Below are 12,422 nucleotides of genomic sequence, written 5' to 3' on the forward strand. Positions count from 1 at the left end.
GGATTGGATGTTCAAGGTTTGTCGGTATTGGAAAGATCTTCCTCCCGGCCTATACACTTTGCTGCCTTTGTTGCAGTGGCCTTAACCCCTCGGGTTACTTTGGATACTTGTAACACCCCTATTTTACAATTAGACTATGAGGCCCTAGTCCAGCCCGCTAATGATTTGAATCCAAGTGAAAACCTAATGATCCCACGTGATTATAAAAGGAGAACGCAAACTCCAAATCAAGTCACAAAAACCCTAAGCCGGCAACCTTGCACCACTCAGACCACCGGAGATCGTTGTTGTGTTGAGCCGGAGTCACCGCGTGAATCATCCTCACCGGAGAGATAACGCACGAGAATCGATTCTGGTTTTGATCTCTTAGTTTCTTTAGGATTGTTTTTCTTTAGGATTGTTGAACCAATCTAACTAGTGAATGGAACCATCGTAGATCTGTGCCACTCCGCTGTTCCAACCGCCAAGCAAACCGTAAGGGAGACTCGTCGAGAAAAGTCACCGAGAAAGGTAATCGGGAATCTTCTCGTGTTGTTATGTGATTATGTTATTTGATTATTAAACCATGATCTAAATTAAACCAGTTAAAACCAATGAATCGTTTGTTTAGTTAGAAGTTACGTGAAATTGTGTCGTAGGAAGAAGAAGTTGACTTCATTCATTGGTTTAGTTGTTAGAGTACCGGTTAATTGCCAAACCGGAAGCTATCATTCACGTGAATGCATGGATCCAATTGTGGACGTAGTGTTACATGTAGTGAATGAATCAATATTTAATTACTAGATTTAGTTGGATTATTTTATTAAATTAAGTCTAGTTAATTTATTGAAGGATATATAGTTTGGGTTGATTATGAAATTAATTATAGATTATTAATGAAAAATAATCTTTGATCGATTATTTAAACCGTCGCAGATTGAGATCGTTATTGGACCTTTTCTTGTTGCTGTTATTTCGAAACCGTGTTATCCAACCGAGTTGCTAAGGTGAGGGCGGGATCTGTGGAAACATAGTATCACCTTTCTACTTTTGTACTTTTGAAGTTCATTTGTATAGGATTAGACATTGGGTGTTGATTGTTAATTATTAGGAATTAATTGTTAAAACATTATAAGATGTGTTGTGTGATGTTATGCGTTAGGTGTTAGCGTGATATACATGTTGATTTGTTTGACGTCTTTAAGACGTATTTTTAAATAAATATATAAAGATAAATAAAAGAGAATAATGATATTAAAGAAAGGATAACATTGAGGATGTTGGACTGTAATGGAACCGACGGGTTCATTACAGGTCATTAATCGCTGACGTGCAATGAGAGGAAGGATCGAGCTACGGGCCGTGGTCTTCCATGAATAGGCTTGAGGAGCCATAAATTAACGTACGTTAAAAACTAAGAAAAGAAAGTAAAAGATCTTGTGGTGAGCAAGACGAAAGCTTGTCTGTTATAGCTTACTACGAAAGTTTAAGCTATTTGCTTGTTGTTTGAGTCTATGCTTATGAAATGGAAATTGTGTATAAGTATAATCGTGTTATTGTGATTCGGTGGACAGTTTTGACTGCCTTCACTGAGTAATTAATTACTCACCCCCTTTTCTTTTCCCTCAGGTGAGGAAGAGAATGTTGAGTAGCTGCTCGTTTGGTGTTATTTCGGGAACTTTGGGTTTTATTTGATTTATCGATATTTCTTATATTTCTAAACACGGTTTCTTTATACATTTTTATCCAACGATTTTAATTTATTTATGCTATTATTTTGAGACAATTTATTTCTGATTCTTAATAAAAGAAAGTTTCCCGAAATTATGATATTTTATTTCAAGATTTGATTTGAAGAAGTTGAATAAATGAATGGAAAAGATGAAAGTACGCCGTCTCAAGGTTGAGAGAGACGGGTATTATAAATGGTATCAGAGCAGAGGTTAAAGTCAAGCCGGTGTTGACCCGGAAGACTAACTATATCTGTATTTATTTTTATTAAAAAAAAAGGTTTTTCTAATAATATATATTTTTAGAAAGCGGTTTAAAAAAAAAAAAAAAAAAGTTTTCAGTATTGAAATGGGGAAGGGGATTTTAAAAAAAAAAAAAAAAAAAAAAAAAAAAAACCAAATGAGCTAGACTTGATTTTAAAGTAGTTGTGTAAAGTTTCGGTTATTGTAAGGGTCCTAATGTTTAGTTTTGTGTAAAACAGAAAATGCCGCCAAGAAGAGCAAGACGCCCCGCGAACGCTCGGATAAACCGAGTAGCGAAGGCACCAGTTGTTGGGCAAGACCAGCCACCTGTGGTAGCTCAACCAGCTCAGGCAGCTCAAGCAGATGAGGCAGCTCAGGCAGCTAATGCAGCTCATGCAGCAGAGATTGCAGCGAATCGTACCGAGATGCAGGAGCTCTGAAACATGATGCGTGAGATTTTGGATCGACCTGTGTATGCACCGCCACCGCCACCAGCACCTGGAGTTGCTGCACCTCAGTACCATCAGCCACCGCCGCCGCCACCAGCACCTAGGGTTGAAGTACCTTAGTACCATCAGCCACCAGCGCCGCTTGCACGGACCGAGTATTTTGGGACGATGAAGCTCATGAGTACCATGGGCACAGAGTATTTCAGTGGTGGGTTTGGTTAGGTTCGCGCTGATGATTGGAGGCAGATGTTGGAGAAGAATTTCAGGACAGCGAGGTGCCCAGAGGAATTTAAGAAGGATCTTGCAGTGCATTACCTAAGGGGAGAAGCAGATCATTGGTGGAAAAATTTTAAGAGGGGCTTGCCTGCTGGATATGTGCCTACGTGGGAGGATTTCTTAAGGGAGTTCAATAATAAGTACTTTCCGCGGGAAGCTATGGAACAGTTTGATCATGAGTTCATGGAGCTTCGTCAGGGCACGAGGACCGTTCGTGAGTATGATGAGGAGTTCAGTCGTCTAAGGAGGTTCACTATGAAGAATTTTGGAGAGCAGGATATGATTCAAAGATTCATGAGGGGACTCAGGGTTGATATTCGTACTCGTACCTCCATTCGAGGGTGCACTAGCCTCGTTGAGTTAGTTGAGGAGGCTGCTAGGTTAGAGATAGGACTTGTGGAGGAAGTTATGGATCTCAAGAAGGCTCAAGCAAAGGTAACAAAAGGAGCTGAATCTCAGAAGCGCACTTGGGATAATCGTGGTGCAGTATCAGTCCAAAATGGTCAGCATTGCGCCACATGTGGTAAGAGGCACAGCGGGCTTGTTAGAGTAAGAGTGGGAATTGCTTCAGTTGTGGACAAGCTGGTCATATATGGTCGAATTGTCCAGGAAAAGACAATAATTGCAGGAGGTGTTGGAAGCCAGGTCATTTTGCAAGGGATTGTAGAGTGAATTTGGCAGGGGGACAACCAGGAAATCAGAACAGAGGAATTATGCCACCACCGCCAAAGCGGCAAGCAGTGGGACCTCGAGTGTATGCCATAGCAGGCGAGGAGGATGTTGATGAGGATGGCGCCGACCCGATTGTTGGTAAGTCTTCTTAAAAATTTATTTAAGTGATTTTTCTTTCCATTTTTGGATGAGTATTGCTTGTGCTTGTTTTTGGTGTTCTTGTCTTTCTTAGTTTAAGAACCTGTGTAGGATCGGTTCTTGTTGGAGGAGTCAAAGCCTACACTATGTTTAATAGTGGAGCTACACACTGTTTTGTGAGTCCTGAGTTAGCCAGATGTTGGGATTCCACAATTGAGTAATCGGAAAAACGGAGAAAAGTTGAAACCGCAGGACCAGGATTGGTGAAGTCGTCACGGACCTATCGGGATGTCCCTGTAGAGATTGAAGGTGTGGAGTTGTTTGGGAATTTCCTAGAGATGGAGTTGAAGCGTTATGAGATAATCCTCGGGATGGGTTGGTTGAAGAGACATAATGCTAATTTGGATTGCCCAAGGTTGCGGGTTAATTTTACTCGAGAAGAGGGTAATTTGATGTTTCAGGGAGTCGAAACTCGTAGCGGGCCGATCTTTTCGATGATTCAAGCAGATAATTTACAGTGGACTGGACCTGAAGCTTACTTGGCAACAATCTCTATTGACGGAGGAGATACAGGAATGGAATTAAAGGATATTCTTGTAGCAGCAGAGTACTCAGATATTTTTGAACCGCTCCAAGGACCGCCACCAGATAGAGGAGATGCTTTCATCATTGAGTTAGAGCCAGGGACTGCTCCAGTATCCAAGACACCTTACCGATTAGCTCCAACAGAAATGGCTGAACTGAAGAAGCAGTTAGAGGAGCTTACAGACAAAGGATTTGTGAGGCCAAGTAGTTCGCTGTGGGGAGCGCCTGTTCTTTTTGTGAAGAAGAAAGATGGAACTTTCAGGCTTTGTATTGATTACCGTGGCTTGAATAAGGTGACTATCAAGAACAAATATCCTTTACCGAGAATTGATGAATTGTTGGACCAACTTCAGGGAGCATCTTGGTTTTCGAAGATAGATTTGGCATCAGGTTACCATCATATTGCTATCTCTGAGGCAGATGTGAGTAAAACAGCTTTCAGGACACGTTATGGGCATTATGAGTTTGTTGTCATGCCGTTTGGATTGACGAATGCCCCTGCAGCTTTTATGAAGCTAATGAATAACATATTCCGGGAGTTTTTGGACAAGTTTGTTATTGTGTTTATCGATGACATCTTGATATACTCTAGGAGTAAGGAGGAGCATGTTGAGCATCTAAGGATTGTGTTACAACGGTTGCGAGACCACCAGCTTTTTGCAAAATTATCAAAGTGCAGTTTTTGGCAGAAAAAGATTGGATTTTTGGGTCATGTCATTTCAGAGGAAGGTGTAGCTGTGGATCCAGAGAAGATCACGACTATCACTCATTGGCCTAGACCCAAGAACGCTACAGAGATTCGTAGTTTTCTTGGACTTGCTGGTTATTATCGGAAATTTGTGGAAGGATTTGCCAGCATTGCCAAACCACTAACACAGTTGACATGTAAGGATGCCAAGTTTGAGTGGACAGAAGCATGTGAAGAAAGTTTTGGAAAGTTAAAGGAGCATTTAACTCAGACACCTATACTAGTATTACCGAAGGCTGGGGTACCTTATGCGGTTTATACGGATGCATCGGGAACTGGGTTAGGATGTGTATTTGCATATGCATCATGGCAGTTGAGAAAACACGAGATTAATTACCCTACTCATGAATTGGAGTTAGCTGCAGTGGTTTTTGCTCTTAAGGTTTGGAGAGCCTACTTGTATGGGGAGAAGGTACAAGTATTTACTGATCATAAGAGTCTGAAGTATATCTTCACCCAAGCAGATTTGAATCTGAGACAGAGGAGATGGACGGAGTTTCTTGCAGACTATGATTTGGATATTGCTTACCATCCAGGAAAAGCAAATCTGGTGGCAGATGCACTAAGTAGAAGGAGACATGATGTGCATGCAACCAAAGAGGTTGAAGAGCTTGTTTCAGCTTTGACAAGTCTCAATATCTGTGAAGCTTTAGTGGATGATGAAGTAGTTGGCTTGAAAGCGGTAAACCAAGCTGACTTACTATGAAGAATTCGTGAGGCACAGAAAGAAGATGTGGTATTAAAGAAATCAGTGGAGAGTGAAGTTGAAGGTTATCACATTACCAAGAATGGGACATTTGTTTTTAAAGGCCGAGTATGCGTCCCAGATGATAAAGATTTGAAGGAAGAGATCTTGAGACAGGCGCATCAGTCACGTTTTGCTATTCATCCAGGGTCTACCAAAATGTACAGAGACTTGAAGAGGTACTATCATTGGGTTAAGATGAAACGAGAGGTTGCTGACTGGGTAGCAAAGTGCACGACTTGTCAGTTGGTGAAAGCAGAACACAAGTCTCCAAGTGGACTTTTACAAGGTCTACCATTGCCAGAATGGAAATGGGATATGGTGACTATGGATTTTGTTACTGGACTTCCGAGAACAGCAAGTAAGCAGGATGCAATTTGGGTAATTGTAGATCGACTTACTAAGTCAGCTCATTTTCTAGCAGTCAATAAAAAAGACACAGCTGACCGCTTAGCTCAAAAGTATATGGATGAGATAGTGAGACGTCATGGAGTTCCGGTAAGCATTGTTTCTGATAGAGATTCGAAGTTCACATCGTTGTTTTGGAAAGCATTTCAGAAAGCTTTGGGAACCAAGGTGCACTTGAGTAAAGCATATCACCCTCAGACAGATGGTCAATTTGAGCGGACGATTCAGACTTTGGAGGACATGCTTAGAGCTTGTATGCTGGATTGGGGAGGACGTTGGGAAAAATATCTACCTTTGGTAGAATTTGCTTATAACAACAGTTATCATTCAAGCATAGGCATGCCGCCATTTGAGGCTCTTTATGGAAGACCTTGTCGCACACCACTTTGTTGGACAGAAGTGGGGGAGCGCCAAGACATTAAGCCTGAAATAATTCAAGAGTCAACTGAGCAAGTAGAGCTGCTTAAAAACAGGCTAAGAGAAGCTCATGACCGCCAAAAGAGTTATGCAGATAAAAGAAGGAAAGGGCTTGAGTTTAAAGTTGGTGACTTGGTGTATCTTAAAATGAGATTGTTCAAAGGACTGAATCGTTGGGCTAAGAGAGGAAAACTTAAGTCGAGATACATGGGTCCTTACCCTATCATAGAGAGAGTTGGAGCTGTAGCTTACCGTTTGGACCTACCAGCAGATTTGGCAGCATTTCATGATGTATTTCACATATCGGTGCTTAGAAAAGTTGTCACAGAACCAAAGCTTATCATTTCACGGCCACCAGAGGATCTTGAGTTAGACTTATCGGTAAAAGGAAAACCGGTATCAATTGTGAGTCATAGAGAAAATGGTTCACGGGGGAAGAAAGTTAAGTCGATTCAAGTTTGCTGGGAAAGGGATGGAATTCAAGAGTTGTCATGGGAATCAGAAAGAATGATGCGGGAAGACTACCCAGAACTTTTTAAGGACGAAGAGGAGGATCATGGTGATGGATCGAATTCGAGGACGAATTCCATTGTAGTGGGGGAGAATTGTAACACCCCTATTTTACAATTAGACCATGAGGCCCAAGTCCAACCCGCTAATGATTTGAACCCAAGTGAAAACCTAATGATCCCACGTGATTATAAAAGGAGAACGCAAACTCCAAATCAAGTCATAAAAACCCTAAGCCGGCAACCTCGCACCACTCAGACCACCGGAGATCGTTGTTGTGTTGAGCCGGAGTCACCGCGTGAATCATCCTAACCGGAGAGGTAACGCACGAGAATCGATTCTGGTTTTGATCTCTTAGTTTCTTTAGGATTGTTTTTCTTTAGGATTGTTGAACCAATCTAACTAGTGAATGGAACCATCGTAGATTTGTGCCACTCCGCCGTTCCAACCGCCAAGCAAACCGTAAGGGAGACTCGTCGAGAAAAGCCACCGACAAAGGTAATCGGGAATCTTCTCGTGTTGTTATGTGATTGTGTTATTTGATTATTAAACCATGATCTAAATTAAACCAGTTAAAACCAATGAATCGTTTGTTTAGTTAGAAGTTACGTGAAATTGTGTCGTGAGGAAGAAGAAGTTGACTTCATTCATTGGTTTAGTTGTTAGAGTACCGGTTAATTGCCAAACCGGAAGCTATCATTCACGTGAATGCATGGATCCAATTATGGACGTAGTGTTACGTGTAGTGAATGAATCAATATTTAATTACTAGATTTGGTTGAATTATTTTATTAAATTAAGTCTAGTTAATTTATTGAAGGATATATAGTTTGGGTTGATTATGAAATTAATTATAGATTATTAATGAAAAATAATCTTTGATCGATTATTTAAACCGTCGCAGATTGAGATCGTTATTGGACCTTTTCTTGTTGCTGTTATTTCGAAACCGTGTTAGACATTGGGTGTTGATTGTTAATTATTATGAATTAATTGTTAAAACATTATAAGATGTGTTGTGTGATGTTATGCGTTAGGTGTTAGCGTGATATACATGTTGATTTGCTTGACGTCTTTAAGACGTATTTTTAAATAAATATATAAAGATAAATAAAAGAGAATAATGATATTAAAGAAAGGATAAGATTGAGGATCTTGGACTGTAATGGAACCGACGGGTTCATTACAGGTCATTAATCGCTGACGAGCAATGAGAGGAAGGATCGAGCTACGGGCCGTGGTCTTCCATAAATAGGCTTGAGGAGCCATAACTTAACGTACGTTAAAAACTAAGAAAAGAAAGTAAAAGATCTTGCGGTGAGCAAGACGAAAGCTTGTCTGTTATAGCTTACTACGAAAGTTTAAGCTATTTGCTTGTTGTTTGAGTCTATGCTTATGAAATGGAAATTGTGTGAAAGTATAATCGTGTTATTGTGATTCGGTGGACAGTTTTGACTGCCTTCACTGAGTAATTAATTACTCACCCCCTTTTCTTTTCCTTCAGGTGAGGAAGAGAATGTTGAGTAGCTGCTCGCTTGGTGTTATTTCGGGACTTTGGGTTTTATTTGATTTATCGATATTTCTTATATTTCTAAACACGGTTTCTTTATACATTTTTATCCAACGATTTTAATTTATTTATGCTATTATTTTGAGACAATTTATTTCTGATTTTTAATAAAAGAAAGTTTCCCGAAATTATGATATTTTATTTCAAGATCTGATTTGAAGAAGTTGATTAAATGAATGGAAAAGATGAAAGTACGTCGTCTCAAGGTTGAGAGAGACGGGTATTATAATACTATCTTTCAAGATTCTTTTGAAATCGTTGCCTTGCGATTTCTTATAGTTTCTCATTATGATTTGTATTGTCTATCTATCTCTTTTTTAACCATCGTTTGGTGGTCTTTTGGGTATTCGTTTAATTACCCTTATGTTGGTTTTTTTCCATTTTTTTGGATGTAATCCCTCCTCTGATAGAGTTTGAGGCGTAACTCTAATGAAGTTATCAGTTGGTCCGAAAAAAAGTTCTTGAGCTGAAATAATTTTAGAGTGGATAACCTATTAGAAAGTGATTGTTTGTATCGTGTGAATGAAATATATATATATATATATATATATATATATATATATATATATATATATATATATATCAAATGATGATTTGTAAGGTCGATTAATAAATATATAAAACCTTAAGATATAATGAACCGGCCGTAAAACAATGATGTGCCCATAAACCGAAAAGAACATGGGATTCATAAATAGTGACAGTCAGAACATTACAAACTTATGAACATATAATATAGCGAGAATTTGATGATAAGAAACAGCACACATAAATTATTTTACGGATAACTTAAATTTCAGTTATTACATAGTAAACCAAAAAATCCCTCGCACAAGTCTTGAGGAGGCATGGAGTAGAATTTCACATGAGCAAATTTGTTCTGGTTGCAGAGTTTTTTGCAAGCATTCTCACATAAAGGAAGAGTTGCCTTTTTAAACACTTTTATGCACTGATTTGGGACACAATGTTTAACACATATTTCTATCGTACTCGCAAATGTTGAAACCATCATCGTAAATAAAGCTACAATGATCAAAACACTGTATATCTTTTTTATTGTTTGAGTCGCCATTATTTGAAGAGATGAATTTATGAGTGTTTAAGCTTATTAAAATCTTGTTTGTGTTATATAGCAAAAAAATAATTAGCAGGATGATTAATGTTGAGTTGGCTTTTAAAACTATTTTTACTTTCTATAGCAAAACTATTTTTATCCTTTTAAAATTATTTATTTTGGAAGTTTATTTGTTTTTTTTCTTATTGTAACCAAACGGTTTTTTGGTGCATTTGTTTACTAATAAGTTAGTTTTTTTTATGTATTGGCTGTCCTAACAATCTATCCTTTCAAATTCTTGTTGTCAAGAAACCTACCTAATTTGGTGTAAAGTTGTAGATGATCATTTCTTTACCGTAAATACATGCTGCATCTGAGTACCCCAAAATGCACAAAACGTACTTCAACCATCCTTTATATGAAACAAGAACTAAAGAAATTTTATGAATATTTTAATGATGGTTGGAACTGCTAGAAATAATAAGATCATCAATATATACAAGAAAATGAAGTCAGAGATTACCATCAGTAGATTTAAAGGAGTATTCAGATAGAGATTGTAGAAAGCTTCACCATCCAACAACGAGGAGTTTGTCGAAGACTAAAAAGTGATTTATGGAGATGGCTAACTTCAGAACTTGTCATTGATACGAAAACCCCGAGAAAATACAAATATTTTAGCTTCTCGAACCGTACACAAATTATTTGATTGCTTTTATTTACTGTTTAGACTATCAACTTAAAAAAAAAACTATGGAGAGAGGAGAAAATTAAACAAATGAGAAGAGCTCTGTTGTTCTCCGTCAACCATATACATATACCCTATACCATATACACATAACCCCTAAACCCTAAGTCCTAAACTTTAAACATTTTTATTGTTGCCCATAAATATTAAACATAATCCCCTAAATATAAACAAATTGAGATAGAAAATTCACATGACCCAATCCATATGGATAACAATGGAAATAGAGGTGTCAAGCGAGCCAAAGACCCGCGGACTCGGCCAAAATAGTACCATGACGGGGCAGGCTTGGACATCATTTCTTAGGCCCAAAAAATAGCGGGCCTCGCGGACAAGCCCAAGCGGATTGCGGGTTTTAGCGGGTTTTGTCTGCGGATTTGCGGGCCGGCCCGCGGACTACAAATATTTAATAAATATATATATAATATAAATAAATAAACACTTTTCTATAATTCTTAAAATAAAAATGTGAAATATGTGATAGTGTGATGAAATTTAATGTATAAAACTATAAGATTTACAAAACTAATACTAATAAATATTTTTTTAAAATTAAAAAGTTGTTAATTTAATTTTTAAAGAATAATTTTTTTAATTTTAATTATTTTTAAAAATAAAATTTAGGCCCGCGAGGCCCGAGGTCTTAGTGGGCCTGCCTGTCGCGGTCTTACAAAAATGAATATCCATCGTGGGCCGGTCCGTTTGACACATGTAACCATAAACCCTAAATCATTGTAGACAACCATGATTATTCAACCCAAAACCCAAAATCATCTAAATTAAACGCTAAATCTTAGACAATAAAGCCTAAATCCTAAAATGTAAACCCTAGATACTAAACCCTAGATACTAAACCCTAAACCCTTGACATAAACCCTAGCCCTTGACTTTAAAGCCTAAACCCTAAATCCTAAGTTTTATATGTACATAATCAATAACCATCACTTTTGGTCCATGATAATAGAAAGCATGCTTCTAAATCTGAAAACGTAAAATATTATTGAGATCGATGTGGTCATACACTCGTATTTATGTTTTGTTAATATGTAATTGTGGATAAATAAATATAAACATTTCCGTAAATAACTTTTTGTGGATATGACCAATAGAACTTGTTTCATCTATCAACATCTTTTACATAACATAACACTTGTTTTATGGATAATATTATCAAACCACAATCATTTTGAATTATCGACCGTCAACACACATCCACCAAACTCTAACCATGTGGTTATTTCAATCATTTCGAATTATCGACCATCCATGTACATCCACCAAACTCTGACCACGTGGTTTGCATAATAGTAATTTGCATACAAATGAGAAGGGCAAATAGTAATTTGCATACAGAACATCCTTTTCTTGAAACCCTAGCCGCCAGTGTGCTTATGATTTTTTTGTATATCTTCCATTTTCATTATTTGCTCATGTGTTTTAATGAAAATTGCACAAAACTAACTTTAAGATACAAATTTATAGTAAGAATATATGTTTGGGTTATTTAATTCAACTCTCTCTCTCTTTGAGGAATTTCAAGAAACACTTGGTGGACGAATCTAAAATTTGTAAAAAGACAAAAAAAATTGACTAAGACAATGATATATACAGTAAGAGAAGAAGAAACCCATAAAAAAGTTGAAAATTTTAACCTTATGAGATTGATTAAAGAAGGAGAAACTGAATCGGAATCTAGAAAATCTCCAACTTTTAAGATCTAAGAAGAGAAAGAAAAAAAAAACTTAGATCTAGTTTTTGGTGTTTTTGATGAGAGAGAAGAGAGAAAAAGTATGGAACGATTATCTTTTTTCCTAAAAGAAATATTGCAACTGTTTTGTATTTAATTTTATAAAGAGAAAATTACAACAATTACCACTTTTTCCAATTTTTATAAAATCTACCACATTTCTAATTTCCTTATAACTCCTACCACATTTATTATTGAATTACCAATTTATCCTCTCTATTTATCTTCTTATTTATCTCTCCTCTCTATTTATCTTTCTTCTCTATTTATTTTCCTTTTTATTTATCTCCATTCTCTCGAAACACGTGCTCTTTAACCAATAAACATTATATTTGAACAAATAACTTTTGTTTTTGTCTCGAAATCTTGTCCCCAATTGGAAATTCTCTGTTGCGTCTAAATC

General features: G+C 37.4%; 1 protein-coding gene, 1 non-coding gene and 1 pseudogene across 3 annotated transcripts; 2 read left to right on the forward strand and 1 right to left on the reverse strand.

The window, feature by feature from the left end:
- The first annotated feature begins 234 nt into the window (after positions 1-234).
- AT5G34871 lies at positions 235-1,763 on the forward strand. Its single transcript, NR_144279.1, has 4 exons — positions 235-332; positions 437-510; positions 916-986; positions 1,609-1,763. It is a non-coding gene; the product is annotated as an other RNA (non-coding RNA).
- Positions 1,764-2,014: 251 nt separating this feature from the next.
- Positions 2,015-7,195, forward strand: AT5G34851 (annotated as a pseudogene; the record flags this gene model as incomplete). The annotated part of the gene is made up of 1 exon: positions 2,015-7,195.
- Positions 7,196-9,266: 2,071 nt separating this feature from the next.
- AT5G34828 (Plant thionin family protein) lies at positions 9,267-9,542 on the reverse strand (the record flags this gene model as incomplete). Its single annotated transcript, NM_001085164.1, has 1 exon — positions 9,267-9,542. The coding sequence occupies one exon, from the start codon at positions 9,540-9,542 to the stop codon at positions 9,267-9,269; it is 276 nt and encodes a 91-aa protein (NP_001078633.1).
- Between the last annotated feature and the right edge of the window lie 2,880 nt (positions 9,543-12,422).

This window comes from Arabidopsis thaliana, chromosome 5 (assembly GCF_000001735.4).
Source record: "Arabidopsis thaliana chromosome 5, partial sequence".
Classification (NCBI taxonomy): domain Eukaryota; kingdom Viridiplantae; phylum Streptophyta; class Magnoliopsida; order Brassicales; family Brassicaceae; genus Arabidopsis; species Arabidopsis thaliana.